This window comes from Lasioglossum baleicum, unplaced genomic scaffold, assembly GCF_051020765.1.
Source record: "Lasioglossum baleicum unplaced genomic scaffold, iyLasBale1 scaffold0381, whole genome shotgun sequence".
In the NCBI taxonomy this organism is placed as follows: domain Eukaryota; kingdom Metazoa; phylum Arthropoda; class Insecta; order Hymenoptera; family Halictidae; genus Lasioglossum; species Lasioglossum baleicum.
Window position 1 is genome coordinate 99,984 of NW_027469441.1, and position 19,074 is coordinate 119,057.

General features: G+C 44.9%; 1 protein-coding gene across 1 annotated transcript; it reads left to right on the top strand.

Moving 5' to 3' along the window:
- Positions 1-17,863: 17,863 nt before the first annotated feature.
- LOC143220215 (uncharacterized) lies at positions 17,864-18,586 on the top strand. The gene is made up of 2 exons (XM_076445905.1): positions 17,864-18,090; positions 18,187-18,586. Exons 1-2 carry the CDS (start codon positions 17,891-17,893, stop codon positions 18,536-18,538), a joined length of 552 nt encoding a protein of 183 aa, XP_076302020.1. The 5' UTR covers positions 17,864-17,890; the 3' UTR covers positions 18,539-18,586.
- The last annotated feature ends 488 nt before the right edge of the window (positions 18,587-19,074 follow it).

Below are 19,074 nucleotides of genomic sequence, written 5' to 3' on the forward strand. Positions count from 1 at the left end.
GCGTTATGCGTTATGCGTTATGCGTTATGCGTTATGCGTTATGCGTTATGCGTTATGCGTTATGCGTTATGCGTTATGCGTTATGCGTTATGCGTTATGCGTTATGCGTTATGCGTTATGCGTTATGCGTTATGCGTTATGCGTTATGGGCTATGCGTTATGCCTTATGGTTTATACGTTATGCGTTATGCGTTATGCGTTATGGGCTATGCGTTATGCGTTATGCGTCATGCGTTATGCGTTATGCGTTATGCGTTATGCGTTATGCGTTATGCGTTATGCGTTATGCGTTATGCGTTATGCGTTATGCGTTATGCGTTATGCGTTATGCGTTATGCGTTATGCGTTATGCGTTATGCGTTATGCGTTATGCGTTATGCGTTATGCGTTATGCGTTATGCGTTATGCGTTATGCTTTATGCATTATGACTTTTGCATAATGCGTTATGCGCTATGTGTTATGCGTTATGCGTTATGCGTTATGACTTTTGCATAATGCGTTATGCGCTATGTGTTATGCGTTATGCGTTATGCGTTATGCGTTATGCGTTATGCGTTATGCGTTATGCGTTATGCGTTATGCGTTATGCGTTATGCGTTATGCGTTATGCGTTATGCGTTATGCGTTATGCGTTATGCATTATGCGTTATGCGTTATGCGTTATGCGTTATGCGTTATGCGTTATGCGTTATGCGTTATGCGTTATGCGTTATGCGTTATGCGTTATGCTTTATGCATTATGACTTTTGCATAATGCGTTATGCGCTATGTGTTATGCGTTATGCGTTATGCGTTATGCGTTATGCGTTATGCGTTATGCGTTATGCGTTATGCGTTATGCTTTATGCATTATGACTTTTGCATAATGCGTTATGCGCTATGTGTTATGCGTTATGCGTTATGCGTTATGCGTTATGCGTTATGCGTTATGCGTTATGCGTTATGCGTTATGCGTTATGCGTTATGCGTTATGCGTTATGCGTTATGCGTTATGCGTTATGCTTTATGCATTATGACTTTTGCATAATGCGTTATGCGCTATGTGTTATGCGTTATGCGTTATGCGTTATGCGTTATGCGTTATGCGTTATGCGTTATGCGTTATGCGTTATGCGTTATGCGTTATGCGTTATGCGTTATGCGTTATGCGTTATGCGTTATGCGTTATGCGTTATGCGTTATGCGTTATGCGTTATGCGTTATGCGTTATGCGTTATGCGTTATGCGTTATGCGTTATGCGTTATGCGTTATGCGTTATGCGTTATGCGTTATGCGTTATGCGTTATGCGTTATGCGTTATGCGTTATGCGTTATGCGTTATGCGTTATGCGTTATGCGTTATGCTTTATGCATTATGACTTTTGCATAATGCGTTATGCGCTATGTGTTATGCGTTATGGGCTATGCGTTATGCGTTATGCGTCATGCGTTATGCGTTATGCGTTATGCGTTATGCGTTATTGCGTTATGTGTTATGCGTTATGCGTTATGCGTTATGCGTTATGCGTTATGCGTTATGCGTTATGCGTTATGCGTTATGCGTTATGCGTTATGCGTTATGCGTTATGCGTTATGCGTTATGCGTTATGCGTTATGCGTTATGCGTTATGCGTTATGCGTTATGCGTTATGCTTTATGCATTATGACTTTTGCATAATGCGTTATGCGCTATGTGTTATGCGTTATGCGTTATGCGTTATGCGTTATGCGTTATGCGTTATGCGTTATGCGTTATGCGTTATGCGTTATGCGTTATGCGTTATGCGTTATGCGTTATGCGTTATGCGTTATGCGTTATGCGTTATGCGTTATGCGTTATGCGTTATGCGTTATGCGTTATGCGTTATGCGTTATGCGTTATGCGTTATGCGTTATGCGTTATGCGTTATGCGTTATGCGTTATGCGTTATGCTTTAAGCATTATGACTTTTGCATAATGCGTTATGCGCTATGTGTTATGCGTTATGCGTTATGCGTTATGCGTTATGCGTTATGCGTTATGCGTTATGCGTTATGCGTTATGCGTTATGCGTTATGCGTTATGCGTTATGCGTTATGCGTTATGCGTTATGCGTTATGCGTTATGCGTTATGCGTTATGCGTTATGCGTTATGCGTTATGCGTTATGCGTTATGCGTTATGCGTTATGCGTTATGCGTTATGCGTTATGCGTTATGCGTTATGCGTTATGCGTTATGCGTTATGCGTTATGCGTTATGCGTTATGCGTTATGCGTTATGCGTTATGCGTTATGCGTTATGCGTTATGCGTTATGCGTTATGCGTTATGCGTTATGCGTTATGCGTTATGCGTTATGCGTTATGCTTTATGCATTATGACTTTTGCATAATGCGTTATGCGCTATGTGTTATGCGTTATGGGCTATGCGTTATGCGTTATGCGTCATGCGTTATGCGTTATGCGTTATGCGTTATGCGTTATGCGTTATGCGTTATTGCGTTATGCGTTATGCGTTATGCGTTATGCGTTATGCGTTATGCGTTATGCGTTATGCGTCATCCGTTATGCGTTATGCGTTATGCGTTATGCGTTATGCGTTATGCGTTATGCGTTATGCGTTATGCGTTATGCGTTATGCGTTATGCGTTATGCGTTATGCGTTATGCGTTATGCGTTATGCGTTATGCGTTATGCGTTATGCGTTATGCGTTATGCGTTATGCGTTATGCGTTATGCGTTATGCGTCATGCGTTATGCGTTATGCGTTATGCGTTATGCGTTATGCGTTATGCGTTATGCGTTATGCGTTATGCGTTATGCGTTATGCGTTATGCGTTATGCGTTATGCGTTATGCGTTATGCGTTATGCGTTATGCGTTATGCGTTATGCGTTATGCGTTATGCGTTATGCGTTATGCGTTATGCGTTATGCGTTATGCGTTATGCGTTATGCTTTATGCATTATGACTTTTGCATAATGCGTTATGCGCTATGTGTTATGCGTTATGCGTTATGCGTTATGCGTTATGCGTTATGCGTTATGCGTTATGCGTTATGTGTTATGCGTTATGCGTTATGCGTTATGCGTTATGCGTTACGCGTTAAGCGTTATGCGTTATGAGTTATGCGTTATGCGTTATGCGTTATGCGTTATGCGTTATGCGTTATGCGTTATGCGTTATGCGTTATGCGTTATGCGTTATGCGTTATGCGTTATGCGTTATGCGTTATGCGTTATGCGTTATGCGTTATGCGTTATGCGTTATGCGTTATGCGTTATGCGTTATGCGTTATGCGTTATGCGTTATGCGTTATGCGTTATGCGTTATGCGTTATGCGTTATGCGTTATGCGTTATGCGTTATGCGTTATGCGTTATGCGTTATGCGTTATGCGTTATGCGTTATGCGTTATGCGTTATGCGTTATGCGTTATGCGTTATGCGTTATGCGTTATGCGTTATGCGTTATGCGTTATGCGTTATGCGTTATGCGTTATGCGTTATGCGTTATGCGTTATGCGTTATGCGTTATGCGTTATGCGTTATGCGTTATGCGTTATGCGTTATGCGTTATGCGTTATGCGTTATGCGTTATGCGTTATGCGTTATGCGTTATGCGTTATGCGTTATGCGTTATGCGTTATGCGTTATGCGTTATGCGTTATGCGTTATGCGTTATGCGTTATGCTTTATGCATTATGACTTTTGCATAATGCGTTATGCGCTATGTGTTATGCGTTATGGGCTATGCGTTATGCGTTATGCGTCATGCGTTATGCGTTATGCGTTATGCGTTATGCGTTATGCGTTATTGCGTTATGTGTTATGCGTTATGCGTTATGCGTTATGCGTTATGCGTTATGCGTTATGCGTTATGCGTTATGCGTTATGCGTTATGCGTTATGCGTTATGCGTTATGCGTTATGCGTTATGCGTTATGCGTTATGCGTTATGCGTTATGCGTTATGCGTTATGCGTTATGCGTTATGCGTTATGCGTTATGCGTTATGCGTTATGCGTTATGCGTTATGCGTTATGCGTTATGCGTTATGCGTTATGCGTTATGCGTTATGCGTTATGCGTTATGCGTTATGCGTTATGCGTTATGCGTTATGCTTTATGCATTATGCGTTATGCGTTATGCGTTATGCGTTATGCGTTATGCGTTATGCGTTATGCGTTATGCGTTATGCGTTATGCGTTATGCGTTATGCGTTATGCGTTATGCGTTATGCGTTATGCGTTATGCGTTATGCGTTATGCGTTATGCGTTATGCGTTATGCGTTATGCGTTATGCGTTATGCGTTATGCGTTATGCGTTATGCGTTATGCGTTATGCGTTATGCGTTATGCTTTATGCATTATGACTTTTGCATAATGCGTTATGCGCTATGTGTTATGCGTTATGGGCTATGCGTTATGCGTTATGCGTCATGCGTTATGCGTTATGCGTTATGCGTTATGCGTTATGCGTTATGCGTTATTGCGTTATGCGTTATGCGTTATGCGTTATGCGTTATGCGTTATGCGTTATGCGTTATGCGTTATGCGTTATGCGTTATGCGTTATGCGTTGTGCGTTGTGCGTTGTGCGTTGTGCGTTGTGCGTTGTGCGTTATGCGTTATGCGTTATGCGTTATGCGTTATGCGTTATGCGTTGTGCGTTGTGCGTTGTGCGTTGTGCGTTGTGCGTTGTGCGTTATGCGTTATGCGTTATGCGTTATGCGTTATGCGTTATGCGTCATGCGTTATGCGTTATGCGTTATGCGTTATGCGTTATGCGTTATGCGTTGTGCGTTGTGCGTTGTGCGTTGTGCGTTGTGCGTTATGCGTTATGCGTTATGCGTTATGCGTTATGCGTTATGCGTTATGCGTCATCCGTTATGCGTTATGCGTTATGCGTTATGCGTTATGCGTTATGCGTTATGCGTTATGCGTTATGCGTTATGCGTTATGCGTTATGCGTTATGCGTTATGCGTTATGCGTTATGCGTTATGCGTTATGCGTTATGCGTTATGCGTTATGCGTTATGCGTTATGCGTTATGCGTCATGCGTTATGCGTTATGCGTTATGCGTTATGCGTTATGCGTTATGCGTTATGCGTTATGCGTTATGCGTTATGCGTTATGCGTTATGCGTTATGCGTTATGCGTTATGTGTTATGCGTTATGCGTTATGCGTTATGCGTTATGCGTTATGCGTTATGCGTTATGCGTTATGCGTTATGCGTTATGCGTTATGCTTTATGCATTATGACTTTTGCATAATGCGTTATGCGCTATGTGTTATGCGTTATGCGTTATGCGTTATGCGTTATGCGTTATGCGTTATGCGTTATGCGTTATGTGTTATGCGTTATGCGTTATGCGTTATGCGTTATGCGTTACTCGTTAAGCGTTATGCGTTATGAGTTATGCGTTATGCGTTATGCGTTATGCGTTATGCGTTATGCGTTATGCGTTATGCGTTATGCGTTATGCGTTATGCGTTATGCGTTATGCGTTATGCGTTATGCGTTATGCGTTATGCGTTATGCGTTATGCGTTATGCGTTATGCGTTATGCGTTATGCGTTATGCGTTATGCGTTATGCGTTATGCGTTATGCGTTATGCGTTATGCGTTATGCGTTATGCGTTATGCGTTATGCGTTATGCGTTATGCGTTATGCGTTATGCGTTATGCGTTATGCGTTATGCGTTATGCGTTATGCGTTATGCTTTATGCATTATGACTTTTGCATAATGCGTTATGCGCTATGTGTTATGCGTTATGGGCTATGCGTTATGCGTTATGCGTCATGCGTTATGCGTTATGCGTTATGCGTTATGCGTTATGCGTTATGCGTTATGCGTTATGCGTTATGCGTTATGCGTTATGCGTTGTGCGTTGTGCGTTGTGCGTTGTGCGTTGTGCGTTGTGCGTTGTGCGTTGTGCGTTGTGCGTTGTGCGTTGTGCGTTGTGCGTTATGCGTTATGCGTTATGCGTTATGCGTTATGCGTTATGCGTTATGCGTTATGCTTTATGCATTATGACTTTTGCATAATGCGTTATGCGCTATGTGTTATGCGTTATGCGTTATGCGTTATGCGTTATGCGTTATGCGTTATGCGTTATGCGTTATGCGTTATGCGTTATGCGTTATGCGTTATGCGTTATGCGTTATGCGTCATGCGTTATGCGTTATGCGTTATGCGTTATGCGTTATTGCGTTATGCGTTATGCGTTATGCGTTGTGCGTTGTGCGTTGTGCGTTGTGCGTTGTGCGTTGTGCGTTATGCGTTATGCGTTATGCGTTATGCGTTATGCGTTATGCGTCATGCGTTATGCGTTATGCGTTATGCGTTATGCGTTATGCGTTATGCGTTATGCGTTATGCGTTATGCGTTATGCGTTATGCGTTATGCGTTATGCGTTATGCGTTATGCGTTATGCGTTATGCGTTATGCGTTATGCGTTATGCGTTATGCGTTATGCGTTATGCGTTATGCGTTATGCGTTATACGTTATGCTTTATGCATTATGACTTTTGCATAATGCGTTATGCGCTATGTGTTATGCGTTATGGGCTATGCGTTATGCGTTATGCGTCATGCGTTATGCGTTATGCGTTATGCGTTATGCGTTATGCTTTATGCGTTATGCGTTATGCGTTATGCGTTATGCGTTATGCGTTATGCGTTATGCGTTATGCGTTATGCGTTATGCGTTATGCGTTATGCGTTATGCGTTATGCGTTATGCGTTATGCGTTATGCGTTATGCGTTATGCGTTATGCGTTATGCGTTATGCGTTATGCGTTATGCGTTATGCGTTATGCGTTATGCGTTATGCGTTATGCGTTATGCGTTATGCGTTATGCGTTATGCGTTATGCGTTATGCGTTATGCGTTATGCGTTATGCGTTATGCGTTATGCGTTATGCGTTATGCGTTATGCGTTATGCGTTATGCGTTATGCGTTATGCGTTATGCGTTATGCGTTATGCGTTATGCGTTATGCGTTATGCGTTATGCGTTATGCGTTATGCGTTATGCGTTATGCGTTATGCGTTATGCGTTATGCGTTATGCGTTATGCGTTATGCGTTATGCGTTATGCGTTATGCGTTATGCGTTATGCGTTATGCGTTATGCGTTATGCGTTATGCGTTATGCGTTATGCGTTATGCGTTATGCGTTATGCGTTATGCGTTATGCGTTATGCGTTATGCGTTATGCGTTATGCGTTATGCGTTATGCGTTATGCGTTATGCGTTCTGCGTTATGCGTTATGCGTTGTGCGTTGTGCGTTATGCGTTAGGTGTTATGCGTTATGTGTTATGCGTTATTGCGATATGTGTTATGCGTTATGCGTTATGCGTTATGCGTTATGCGTTATGCGTTACGCGTTATGCGTTATGCGTTATGCGTTGTGCGTTGTGCGTTGTGCGTTATGCGTTAGGTGTTATGCGTTACGTTTTATGCGTTATTGCGATATGTGTTATGCGTAATGCTTTATGCGTTATGCGTTATGCGTTATGCGTTAAGCGTTATGCGTTATGAGTTATGCGTTATGCGTTATGCGTTATGCGTTATGCGTTATGCGTTATGCGTTATGCGTTATGCGTTATGCGTTATGCGTTATGCGTTATGCGTTATGCGTTATGCGTTATGCGTTATGCGTTATGCGTTATGCGTTATGCGTTATGCGTTATGCGTTATGCGTTATGCGTTATGCGTTATGCGTTATGCGTTATGCGTTATGCGTTATGCGTTATGCGTTATGCGTTATGCGTTATGCGTTATGCGTTATGCGTTATGCGTTATGCGTTATGCGTTATGCGTTATGCTTTATGCATTATGACTTTTGCATAATGCGTTATGCGCTATGTGTTATGCGTTATGGGCTATGCGTTATGCGTTATGCGTTATGCGTTATGCGTTATGCGTTATGCGTTATGCGTTATGCGTTATGCGTTATGCGTTATGCGTTATGCGTTATGCGTTATGCGTTATGCGTTATGCGTAATGCTTTATGCGTTATGCGTTATGCGTTATGCGTTATGCGTTATGCGTTATGCGTTATGCGTTATGCGTTATGCGTTATGCGTTATGCGTTATGCGTTATGCGTTATGCGTTATGCGTTATGCGTTTTGCGTTATGCGTTATGCTTTATGCATTATGACTTTTGCATAATGCGTTATGCGCTATGTGTTATGCGTTATGGGCTATGCGTTATGCGTTATGCGTTATGCGTCATGCGTTATGCGTTATGCGTTATGCGTTATGCGTTATGCGTTATGCGTTATGCGTTATGCGTTATGCGTTATGCGTTATGCGTTATGCGTTATGCGTTATGCGTTATGCGTTATGCGTTATGCTTTATGCATTATGACTTTTGCATAATGCGTTATGCGCTATGTGTTATGCGTTATGGGCTATGCGTTATGCGTTATGCGTCATGCGTTATGCGTTATGCGTTATGCGTTATGCGTTATGCGTTATGCGTTATGCGTTATGCGTTATGCGTTATGCGTTATGCGTTATGCGTTATGCGTTATGCGTTATGCGTTATGCGTTATGCGTTATGCGTTATGCGTTATGCGTTATGCGTTATGCGTTATGCGTTATGCGTTATGCGTTATGCGTTATGCGTTATGCGTTATGCGTTATGCGTTATGCGTTATGCGTTATGCGTTATGCGTTATGCGTTATGCGTTATGCGTTATGCGTTATGCGTTATGCGTTATGCGTTATGCGTTATGCGTTATGCGTTATGCGTTATGCGTTATGCGTTATGCGTTATGCGTTATGCGTTATGCGTTATGCGTTATGCGTTATGCGTTATGCGTTATGCGTTATGCGTTATGCGTTATGCGTTATGCGTTATGCGTTATGCGTTATGCGTTATGCGTTATGCGTTATGCGTTATGCGTTATGCGTTATGCGTTATGCGTTATGCGTTATGCGTTATGCGTTATGCGTTATTCGTTATGCGTTATGCGTTATGCTTTATGCATTATGACTTTTGCATAATGCGTTATGCGCTATGTGTTATGCGTTATGGGCTATGCGTTATGCGTTATGCGTCATGCGTTATGCGTTATGCGTTATGCGTTATGCGTTATGCGTTATGCGTTATGCGTCATGCGTTATGCGTTATGCGTTATGCGTTATGCGTTATGCGTTATGCGTTATGCGTTATGCGTTATGCGTTATGCGTTATGCGTTATGCGTTATGCGTTATGCGTTATGCGTTATGCGTTATGCGTTATGCGTTATGCGTTATGCGTTATGCGTTATGCGTTATGCGTTATGCGTTATGCGTTATGCGTTATGCGTTATGCTTTATGCATTATGACTTTTGCATAATGCGTTATGCGCTATGTGTTATGCGTTATGCGTTATGCGTTATGCGTTATGCGTTATGCGTTATGCGTTATGCGTTATGCGTTATGCGTTATGCGTTATGCGTGATGCGTTATGCGTTATGCGTTATGCGTTATGCGTTATGCGTTATGCGTTATGCGTTATGCGTTATGCGTTATGCTTTATGCATTATGACTTTTGCATAATGCGTTATGCGCTATGTGTTATGCGTTATGCGTTATGCGTTATGCGTTATGCGTTATGCGTTATGCGTTATGCGTTATGCGTTATGCGTTATGCGTTATGCGTTATGCGTTATGCGTTATGCGTTATGCGTTATGCGTTATGCGTTATGCGTTATGCGTTATGCGTTATGCGTTATGCGTTATGCGTTATGCGTTATGCGTTATGCGTTATGCGTTATGCGTTATGCGTTATGCGTTATGCTTTATGCATTATGACTTTTGCATAATGCGTTATGCGTTATGCGTTATGCGTTATGCGTTATGCGTTATGCGTTATGCGCTATGTGTTATGCGTTATGGGCTATGCGTTATGCGTTATGCGCCATGCGTTATGCGTTATGCGTTATGCGTTATGCGTTATGCGTTATGCGTTATGCGTTATGCGTTATGCGTTATGCGTTATGCGTTATGCGTTATGCGTTATGCGTTATGCGTTATGCGTTATGCGTTATGCGTTATGCGTTATGCGTTATGCGTTATGCGTTATGCGTTATGCGTTATGCGTTGTGCGTTATGCGTTATGCGTTATGCGTTATGCGTTATGCGTTATGCGTTATGCGTTATGCGTTATGCGTTATGCGTTATGCGTTATGCGTTATGCGTTATTCGTTATGCGTTATGCTTTATGCATTATGACTTTTGCATAATGCGTTATGCGCTATGTGTTATGCGTTATGGGCTATGCGTCATGCGTTATGCGTTATGCGTTATGCGTTATGCGTTATGCGTTATGCGTTATGCGTTATGCGTTATGCGTTATGCGTTATGCGTTATGCGTTATGCGTTATGCGTTATGCGTTATGCGTTATGCGTTATGCGTTATGCGTTATGCGTTATGCGTTATGCGTTATGCGTTATGCGTTATGCGTTATGCGTTATGCGTTATGCGTTATGCGTTATGCGTTATGCGTTATGCGTTATGCGTTATGCGTTATGCGATATGCGTTATGCGTTATGCGTTATGCGTTATGCGTTATGCGTTATGCGTTATGCGTTATGCGTTATGCTTTATGCATTATGACTTTTGCATAATGCGTTATGCGCTATGTGTTATGCGTTATGCGTTATGCGTTATGCGTTATGCGTTATGCGTTATGCGTTATGCGTTATGCGTTATGCGTTATGCGTTATGCGTTATGCGTTATGCGTTATGCGTTATGCGTTATGCGTTATGCGTTATGCTTTATGCATTATGACTTTTGCATAATGCGTTATGCGCTATGTGTTATGCGTTATGCGTTATGCGTTATGCGTTATGCGTTATGCGTTATGCGTTATGCGTTATGCGTTATGCGTTATGCGTTATGCGTTATGCGTTATGCGTTATGCGTTATGCGTTATGCGTTATGCGTTATGCGTTATGCGTTATGCGTTATGCGTTATGCGTTATGCGTTATGCGTTATGCGTTATGCGTTATGCGTTATGCGTTATGCGTTATGCGTTATGCGTTATGCTTTATGCATTATGACTTTTGCATAATGCGTTATGCGCTATGTGTTATGCGTTATGGGCTCTGCGTTATGCGTTATGCGTCATGCGTTATGCGTTATGCGTTATGCGTTATGCGTTATGCGTTATTGCGTTATGCGTTATGCGTTATGCGTTGTGCGTTGTGCGTTGTGCGTTGTGCGTTGTGCGTTGTGCGTTATGCGTTATGCGTTATGCGTTATGCGTTATGCGTTATGCGTCATGCGTTATGCGTTATGCGTTATGCGTTATGCGTTATGCGTTATGCGTTATGCGTTATGCGTTATGCGTTATGCGTTATGCGTTATGCGTTATGCGTTATGCGTTATGCGTTATGCGTTATGCGTTATGCGTTATGCGTTATGCGTTATGCGTTATGCGTTATGCGTTATGCGTTATGCGTTATGCGTTATGCGTTATGCGTTATGCGTTATGCGTTATGCTTTATGCATTATGACTTTTGCATAATGCGTTATGCGCTATGTGTTATGCGTTATGGGCTATGCGTTATGCGTTATGCGTTATGCGTTATGCGTTATGCGTTATGCGTTATGCGTTATGCGTTATGCGTTATGCTTTATGCATTATGACTTTTGCATAATGCGTTATGCGCTATGTGTTATGCGTTATGGGCTATGCGTTATGCGTTATGCGTTATGCGTCATGCGTTATGCGTTATGCGTTATGCGTTATGCGTTATGCGTTATGCGTTATGCGTTATGCGTTATGCGTTATGCGTTATGCGTTATGCGTTATGCGTTATGCGTTATGCGTTATGCGTTATGCGTTATGCGTTATGCGTTATGCGTTATGCGTTATGCGTTATGCGTTATGCGTTATGCGTTATGCGTTATGCGTTATGCGTTATGCGTTATGCGTTATGCGTTATGCGTTATGCGTTATGCGTTATGCGTTATGCGTTATGCGTTATGCGTTATGCGTTATGCGTTATGCGTTATGCGTTATGCGTTATGCGTTATGCGTTATGCGTTATGCGTTATGCGTTATGCGTTATGCGTTATGCGTTATGCGTTATGCGTTATGCGTTATGCTTTATGCATTATGACTTTTGCATAATGCGTTATGCGCTATGTGTTATGCGTTATGGGCTATGCGTTATGCGTTATGCGTCATGCGTTATGCGTTGTGCGTTATGCGTTATGCGTTATGCGTTATGCGTTATGCGTTATGCGTTATGCGTTATGCGTTATGCGTTATGCGTTATGCGTTATGCGTTATGCGTTATGCGTTATGCGTTATGCGTTATGCGTTATGCGTTATGCGTTATGCGTTATGCGTTATGCGTTATGCGTTATGCGTTATGCGTTATGCTTTATGCATTATGACTTTTGCATAATGCGTTATGCGCTATGTGTTATGCGTTATGCGTTATGCGTTATGCGTTATGCGTTATGCGTTATGCGTTATGCGTTATGCGTTATGCGTTATGCGTTATGCGTTATGCGTTATGCGTTATGCGTTATGCGTTATGCGTTATGCGTTATGCGTTATGCGTTATGCGTTATGCGTTATGCGTTATGCGTTATGCGTTATGCGTTATGCGTTATGCGTTATGCGTTATGCGTTATGCGTTATGCGTTATGCGTTATGCGTTATGCGTTATGCGTTATGCGTTATGCTTTATGCATTATGACTTTTGCATAATGCGTTATGCGCTATGTGTTATGCGTTATGGGCTATGCGTTATGCGTTATGCGCCATGCGTTATGCGTTATGCGTTATGCGTTATGCGTTATGCGTTATGCGTTATGCGTTATGCGTTATGCGTTATGCGTTATGCGTTATGCGTTATGCGTTATGCGTTATGCGTTATGCGTTATGCGTTATGCGTTATGCGTTATGCGTTATGCGTTATGCGTTATGCGTTATGCGTTATGCGTTGTGCGTTATGCGTTATGCGTTATGCGTTATGCGTTATGCGTTATGCGTTATGCGTTATGCGTTATGCGTTATGCGTTATGCGTTATGCGTTATGCGTTATGCGTTATTCGTTATGCGTTATGCTTTATGCATTATGACTTTTGCATAATGCGTTATGCGCTATGTGTTATGCGTTATGGGCTATGCGTTATGCGTTATGCGTCATGCGTTATGCGTTATGCGTTATGCGTTATGCGTTATGCGTTATGCGTTATGCGTTATGCGTTATGCGTTATGCGTTATGCGTTATGCGTTATGCGTTATGCGTTATGCGTTATGCGTTATGCGTTATGCGTTATGCGTTATGCGTTATGCGTTATGCGTTATGCGTTATGCGTTATGCGTTATGCGTTATGCGTTATGCGTTATGCGTTATGCGTTATGCGTTATGCGTTATGCGTTATGCGTTATGCGTTATGCGTTATGCGTTATGCGATATGCGTTATGCGTTATGCGTTATGCGTTATGCGTTATGCGTTATGCGTTATGCGTTATGCTTTATGCATTATGACTTTTGCATAATGCGTTATGCGCTATGTGTTATGCGTTATGCGTTATGCGTTATGCGTTATGCGTTATGCGTTATGCGTTATGCGTTATGCGTTATGCGTTATGCGTTATGCGTTATGCGTTATGCGTTATGCGTTATGCGTTATGCGTTATGCGTTATGCGTTATGCGTTATGCGTTATGCTTTATGCATTATGACTTTTGCATAATGCGTTATGCGCTATGTGTTATGCGTTATGCGTTATGCGTTATGCGTTATGCGTTATGCGTTATGCGTTATGCGTTATGCGTTATGCGTTATGCGTTATGCGTTATGCGTTATGCGTTATGCGTTATGCGTTATGCGTTATGCGTTATGCGTTATGCGTTATGCGTTATGCGTTATGCGTTATGCGTTATGCGTTATGCGTTATGCGTTATGCGTTATGCGTTATGCGTTATGCGTTATGCGTTATGCGTTATGCGTTATGCTTTATGCATTATGACTTTTGCATAATGCGTTATGCGCTATGTGTTATGCGTTATGGGCTCTGCGTTATGCGTTATGCGTCATGCGTTATGCGTTATGCGTTATGCGTTATGCGTTATGCGTTATTGCGTTATGCGTTATGCGTTATGCGTTGTGCGTTGTGCGTTGTGCGTTGTGCGTTATGCGTTATGCGTTATGCGTTATGCGTTATGCGTTATGCGTCATGCGTTATGCGTCATGCGTTATGCGTTATGCGTTATGCGTTATGCGTTATGCGTTATGCGTTATGCGTTATGCGTTATGCGTTATGCGTTATGCGTTATGCGTTATGCGTTATGCGTTATGCGTTATGCGTTATGCTTTATGCATTATGACTTTTGCATAATGCGTTATGCGCTATGTGTTATGCGTTATGCGTTATGCGTTATGCGTTATGCGTTATGCGTTATGCGTTATGCGTTATGCGTTATGCGTTATGCGTTATGCGTTATGCGTTATGCTTTATGCATTATGACTTTTGCATAATGCGTTATGCGCTATGTGTTATGCGTTATGGGCTATGCGTTATGCGTTATGCGTCATGCGCTATGCGTTATGCGTTATGCGTTATGCGTTATGCGTTATGCGTTATGCGTTATGCGTTATGCGTTATGCGTTATGCGTTATGCGTTATGCGTTATGCGTTATGCGTTATGCGTTATGCGTTATGCGTTATGCGTTATGCGTTATGCGTTATGCGTTATGCGTTATGCGTTATGCGTTATGCGTTATGCGATATGCGTTATGCGTTATGCGTTATGCGTTATGCGTTATGCGTTATGCGTTATGCGTTATGCGTTATGCTTTATGCATTATGACTTTTGCATAATGCGTTATGCGCTATGTGTTATGCGTTATGCGTTATGCGTTATGCGTTATGCGTTATGCGTTATGCGTTATGCGTTATGCGTTATGCGTTATGCGTTATGCGTTATGCGTTATGCGTTATGCGTTATGCGTTATGCGTTATGCGTTATGCGTTATGCGTTATGCGTTATGCGTTATGCTTTATGCATTATGACTTTTGCATAATGCGTTATGCGCTATGTGTTATGCGTTATGCGTTATGCGTTATGCGTTATGCGTTATGCGTTATGCGTTATGCGTTATGCGTTATGCGTTATGCGTTATGCGTTATGCGTTATGCGTTATGCGTTATGCGTTATGCGTTATGCGTTATGCGTTATGCGTTATGCGTTATGCGTTATGCGTTATGCGTTATGCGTTATGCGTTATGCTTTATGCATTATGACTTTTGCATAATGCGTTATGCGCTATGTGTTATGCGTTATGGGCTCTGCGTTATGCGTTATGCGTCATGCGTTATGCGTTATGCGTTATGCGTTATGCGTTATGCGTTATGCGTTATGCGTTATGCGTTATGCGTTATGCGTTATGCGTTATGCGTTATGCGTTATGCGTTATGCGTTATGCGTTATGCGTTATGCGTTATGCGTTATGCGTTATGCGTTATGCGTTATGCGTTATGCGTTATGCGTTATGCGTTATGCGTTATGCGTTATGCGTTATGCGTTATGCGTTATGCGTTATGCGTTATGCGTTATGCGTTATGCGTTATGCGTTATGCGTTATGCGTTATGCGTTATGCGTTATGCGATATGCGTTATGCGTTATGCGTTATGCGTTATGCGTTATGCGTTATGCGTTATGCGTTATGCGTTATGCGTTATGCGTTATGCGTTATGCGTTATGCGTTATGCGTTATGCTTTATGCATTATGACTTTTGCATAATGCGTTATGCGCTATGTGTTATGCGTTATGCGTTATGCGTTATGCGTTATGCGTTATGCGTTATGCGCCATGCGTTATGCGTTATGCGTTATGCGTTATGCGTTATGCGTTATGCGTTATGCGTTATGCGTTATGCGTTATGCGTTATGCGTTATGCGTTATGCGTTATGCGTTATGCGTTATGCGCTATGCGTTATGCGTTATGCGTTATGCGTTATGCGTTATGCGTTATGCGTTATGCGTTATGCGTTATGCGTTATGCGTTATGCTTTATGCATTATGACTTTTGCATAATGCGTTATGCGCTATGTGTTATGCGTTATGGGCTATGCGTTATGCGTTATGCGTTATGCGTTATGCGTTGTGCGTTATGCGTTATGCGTTATGCGTTATGCGTTATGCGTTATGCGTTATGCGTTATGCGTTATGCGTTATGCGTTATGCGTTATGCGTTATGCGTTATGCGTTATGCGTTATGCGTTATGCGTTATGCGTTATGCGTTATGCGTTATGCGTTATGCTTTATGCATTATGACTTTTGCATAATGCGTTATGCGCTATGTGTTATGCGTTATGGGCTATGCGTTATGCGTTATGCGTTATGCGTCATGCGTTATGCGTTATGCGTTATGCGTTATGCGTTATGCGTTATGCGTTATGCGTTATGCGTTATGCGTTATGCGTTATGCGTTATGCGTTATGCGTTATGCGTTATGCGTTATGCGTTATGCGTTATGCGTTATGCGTTATGCGTTATGCGTTATGCGTTATGCGTTATGCGTTATGCGTTATGCGTTATGCGTTATGCGTTATGCGTTATGCGTTATGCGTTCTGCGTTATGCGTTATGCGTTATGCGTTATGCGTTATGCGTTATGCGTTATGCGTTATGCGTTATGCGTTATGCGTTATGCGTTATGCGTTATGCGTTATGCGTTATGCGTTATGCGTTATGCGTTATGCGTTATGCGTTATGCGTTATGCGTTATGCGTTATGTGTTTCGACTTCGACCGACGGTCGGAAAGCCTGAGTGCCGGGATCGCCCAGGTTTGGACGCGCGAGGAAAGGTAACGGTCACGACACAAGAATTAAAGAAGACTCGCGGTGGACGATGTGATGGAGATCAATGACGAACGTTGATTTATTTATGAAAGAAGTGGAGCGCGCACGGCTCTGACACGCGTGAATTCCAGAAAAGCCGGTGTTACAATGAGTTTTAAACCAGAGTGTGTTCTCGGAGCGCGATGAACAAAGAGAGTGACCCCGCTTCGCCGAGGGGGTTCCCGAATAGGCCCAAGTCGACGAACGCGGTGGTCCGCGATTGGCGGATCGATCGCAGAGTCGATTGTTTCGGGATTCGAATCGAGGTAGTTTACGGGTCACGACGGCGAGCCGTTGAGAACGCGGTGTCGAAAATAATAACACGCGGCGTGTGTTCTTGAAATTGGTAGAAAAACCCGGCGTGTCTCAATCGACCGGTAAACTTCTCGATTTGAATCCCGAACATACTGCCCGCCTCGAAATATCAATTTCGAAACGCTGCGGAGACGCACGCAAGTGGCCACGCATGGCCGAACGATGTTAAACGAAATAGGGACAGCGCTTTACAATGCCCGAGCGCCTGTCCCCATGAGCGCAATGGGCTGCCCGCCGTGACGTCTCGAGGGCGGGGGTGGGCGGTGCATGTGAGCGTAACGGCGCAGCGTGTAGAGCGCGAAAGCATAGGCGCTAGAACGAAAGCGCGAGAGCGGAGGCATGAGAGCGGAGGCGCGAGGTCGCGAGAGTGCTAGAGCGCGAAAGCGTAGGCGCGAGAGCGCGAGAGCGTAGGCGCGTGAGCGCGAGAGCACGAGAGCGGAGGCGCGAACGCATGCGCGAGAGCACGAGAGTGCGAGATCGGAGGAGCGGACGGGTGCTGGAGGGCACATGAGTGCGAGAGTGGAGGCGCGAGCGGATGCGCAAGAGTACGAGCGTTTGAGAGCGGAGGCGCGAGCGGATGCGCAACTGCACGAGAGCGGAGGCGCGAACGCATGCGCGAGAGCACAAGAGTGCGAGAGCGGAGGCGCGAACGGATGCGCGAGAACACGAGAGTACAAGATCGGAGGCGCGAGCGAATGCGCGAGAGCACGAGAGTGCGGGATCGGAGGCGCGAGCGGATGCGCGAGAGCACAAGAGTGCGAGAGCGGAGGCGCGAACGGATGCGCGAGAACACGAGAGTACAAGATCGGAGGCGCGAGCGAATGCGCGAGAGCACGAGAGTGCGAGATCGGAGGCGCGAGCGGATGCGCGAGAGCACAAGAGTGCGAGAGCGGAGGCGCGAACGGATGCGCGAGTGCACGAGATTGCGAAGGCGGAGGCGCGAACGGATGCGCGGGTGCACGAGAGTGCGAGAGCGGTTGCGCGAGCGGATGCGCAAGAGCACGTGAATGCGAGAGCGAAGGCGCGAGCGTAGGCGAGAGAACACGAAAGTACAAGATCGGAGGCGCGAGCGAATGCGCGAGAGCACGAGAGTGCGGGATCGGAGGCGCGAGCGGATGCGCGAGAGCACAAGAGTGCGAGAGCGGAGGCGCGAACGGATGCGCGAGAACACGAGAGTACAAGATCGGAGGCGCGAGCGAATGCGCGAGAGCACGAGAGTGCGAGATCGGAGGCGCGAGCGGATGCGCGAGAGCACAAGAGTGCGAGAGCGGAGGCGCGAACGGATGCGCGAGTGCACGAGATTGCGAAGGCGGAGGCGCGAACGGATGCGCGGGTGCACGAGAGTGCGAGAGCGGTTGCGCGAGCGGATGCGCAAGAGCACGTGAATGCGAGAGCGAAGGCGCGAGCGTAGGCGAGAGAACACGAAAGTACAAGATGGGAGGCGCGAAGGCACGACAGTGTGAGAGCGGAGGCGCGAACGTATGCGCAAGAGCACGTGAATGCGAGAGCGGAGGCGCGAACGGATGCGCGAGAACACGAGAGTACAAGATCAGAGGCGCGAGCGAATGCGCGAGAGCACGAGAGTGCGGGATCGGAGGCGCGAGCGGATGCGCGAGAGCACAAGAGTGCGAGAGCGGAGGCGCGAACGGATGCGCGAGAACACGAGAGTACAAGATCGGAGGCGCGAGCGAATGCGCGAGAGCACGAGAGTGCGAGATCGGAGGCGCGAGCGGATGCGCGAGAGCACAAGAGTGCGAGAGCGGAGGCGCGAACGGATGCGCGAGTGCACGAGATTGCGAAGGCGGAGGCGCGAACGGATGCGCGGGTGCACGAGAGTGCGAGAGCGGTTGCGCGAGCGGATGCGCAAGAGCACGTGAATGCGAGAGCGAAGGCGCGAGCGTAGGCGAGAGAACACGAAAGT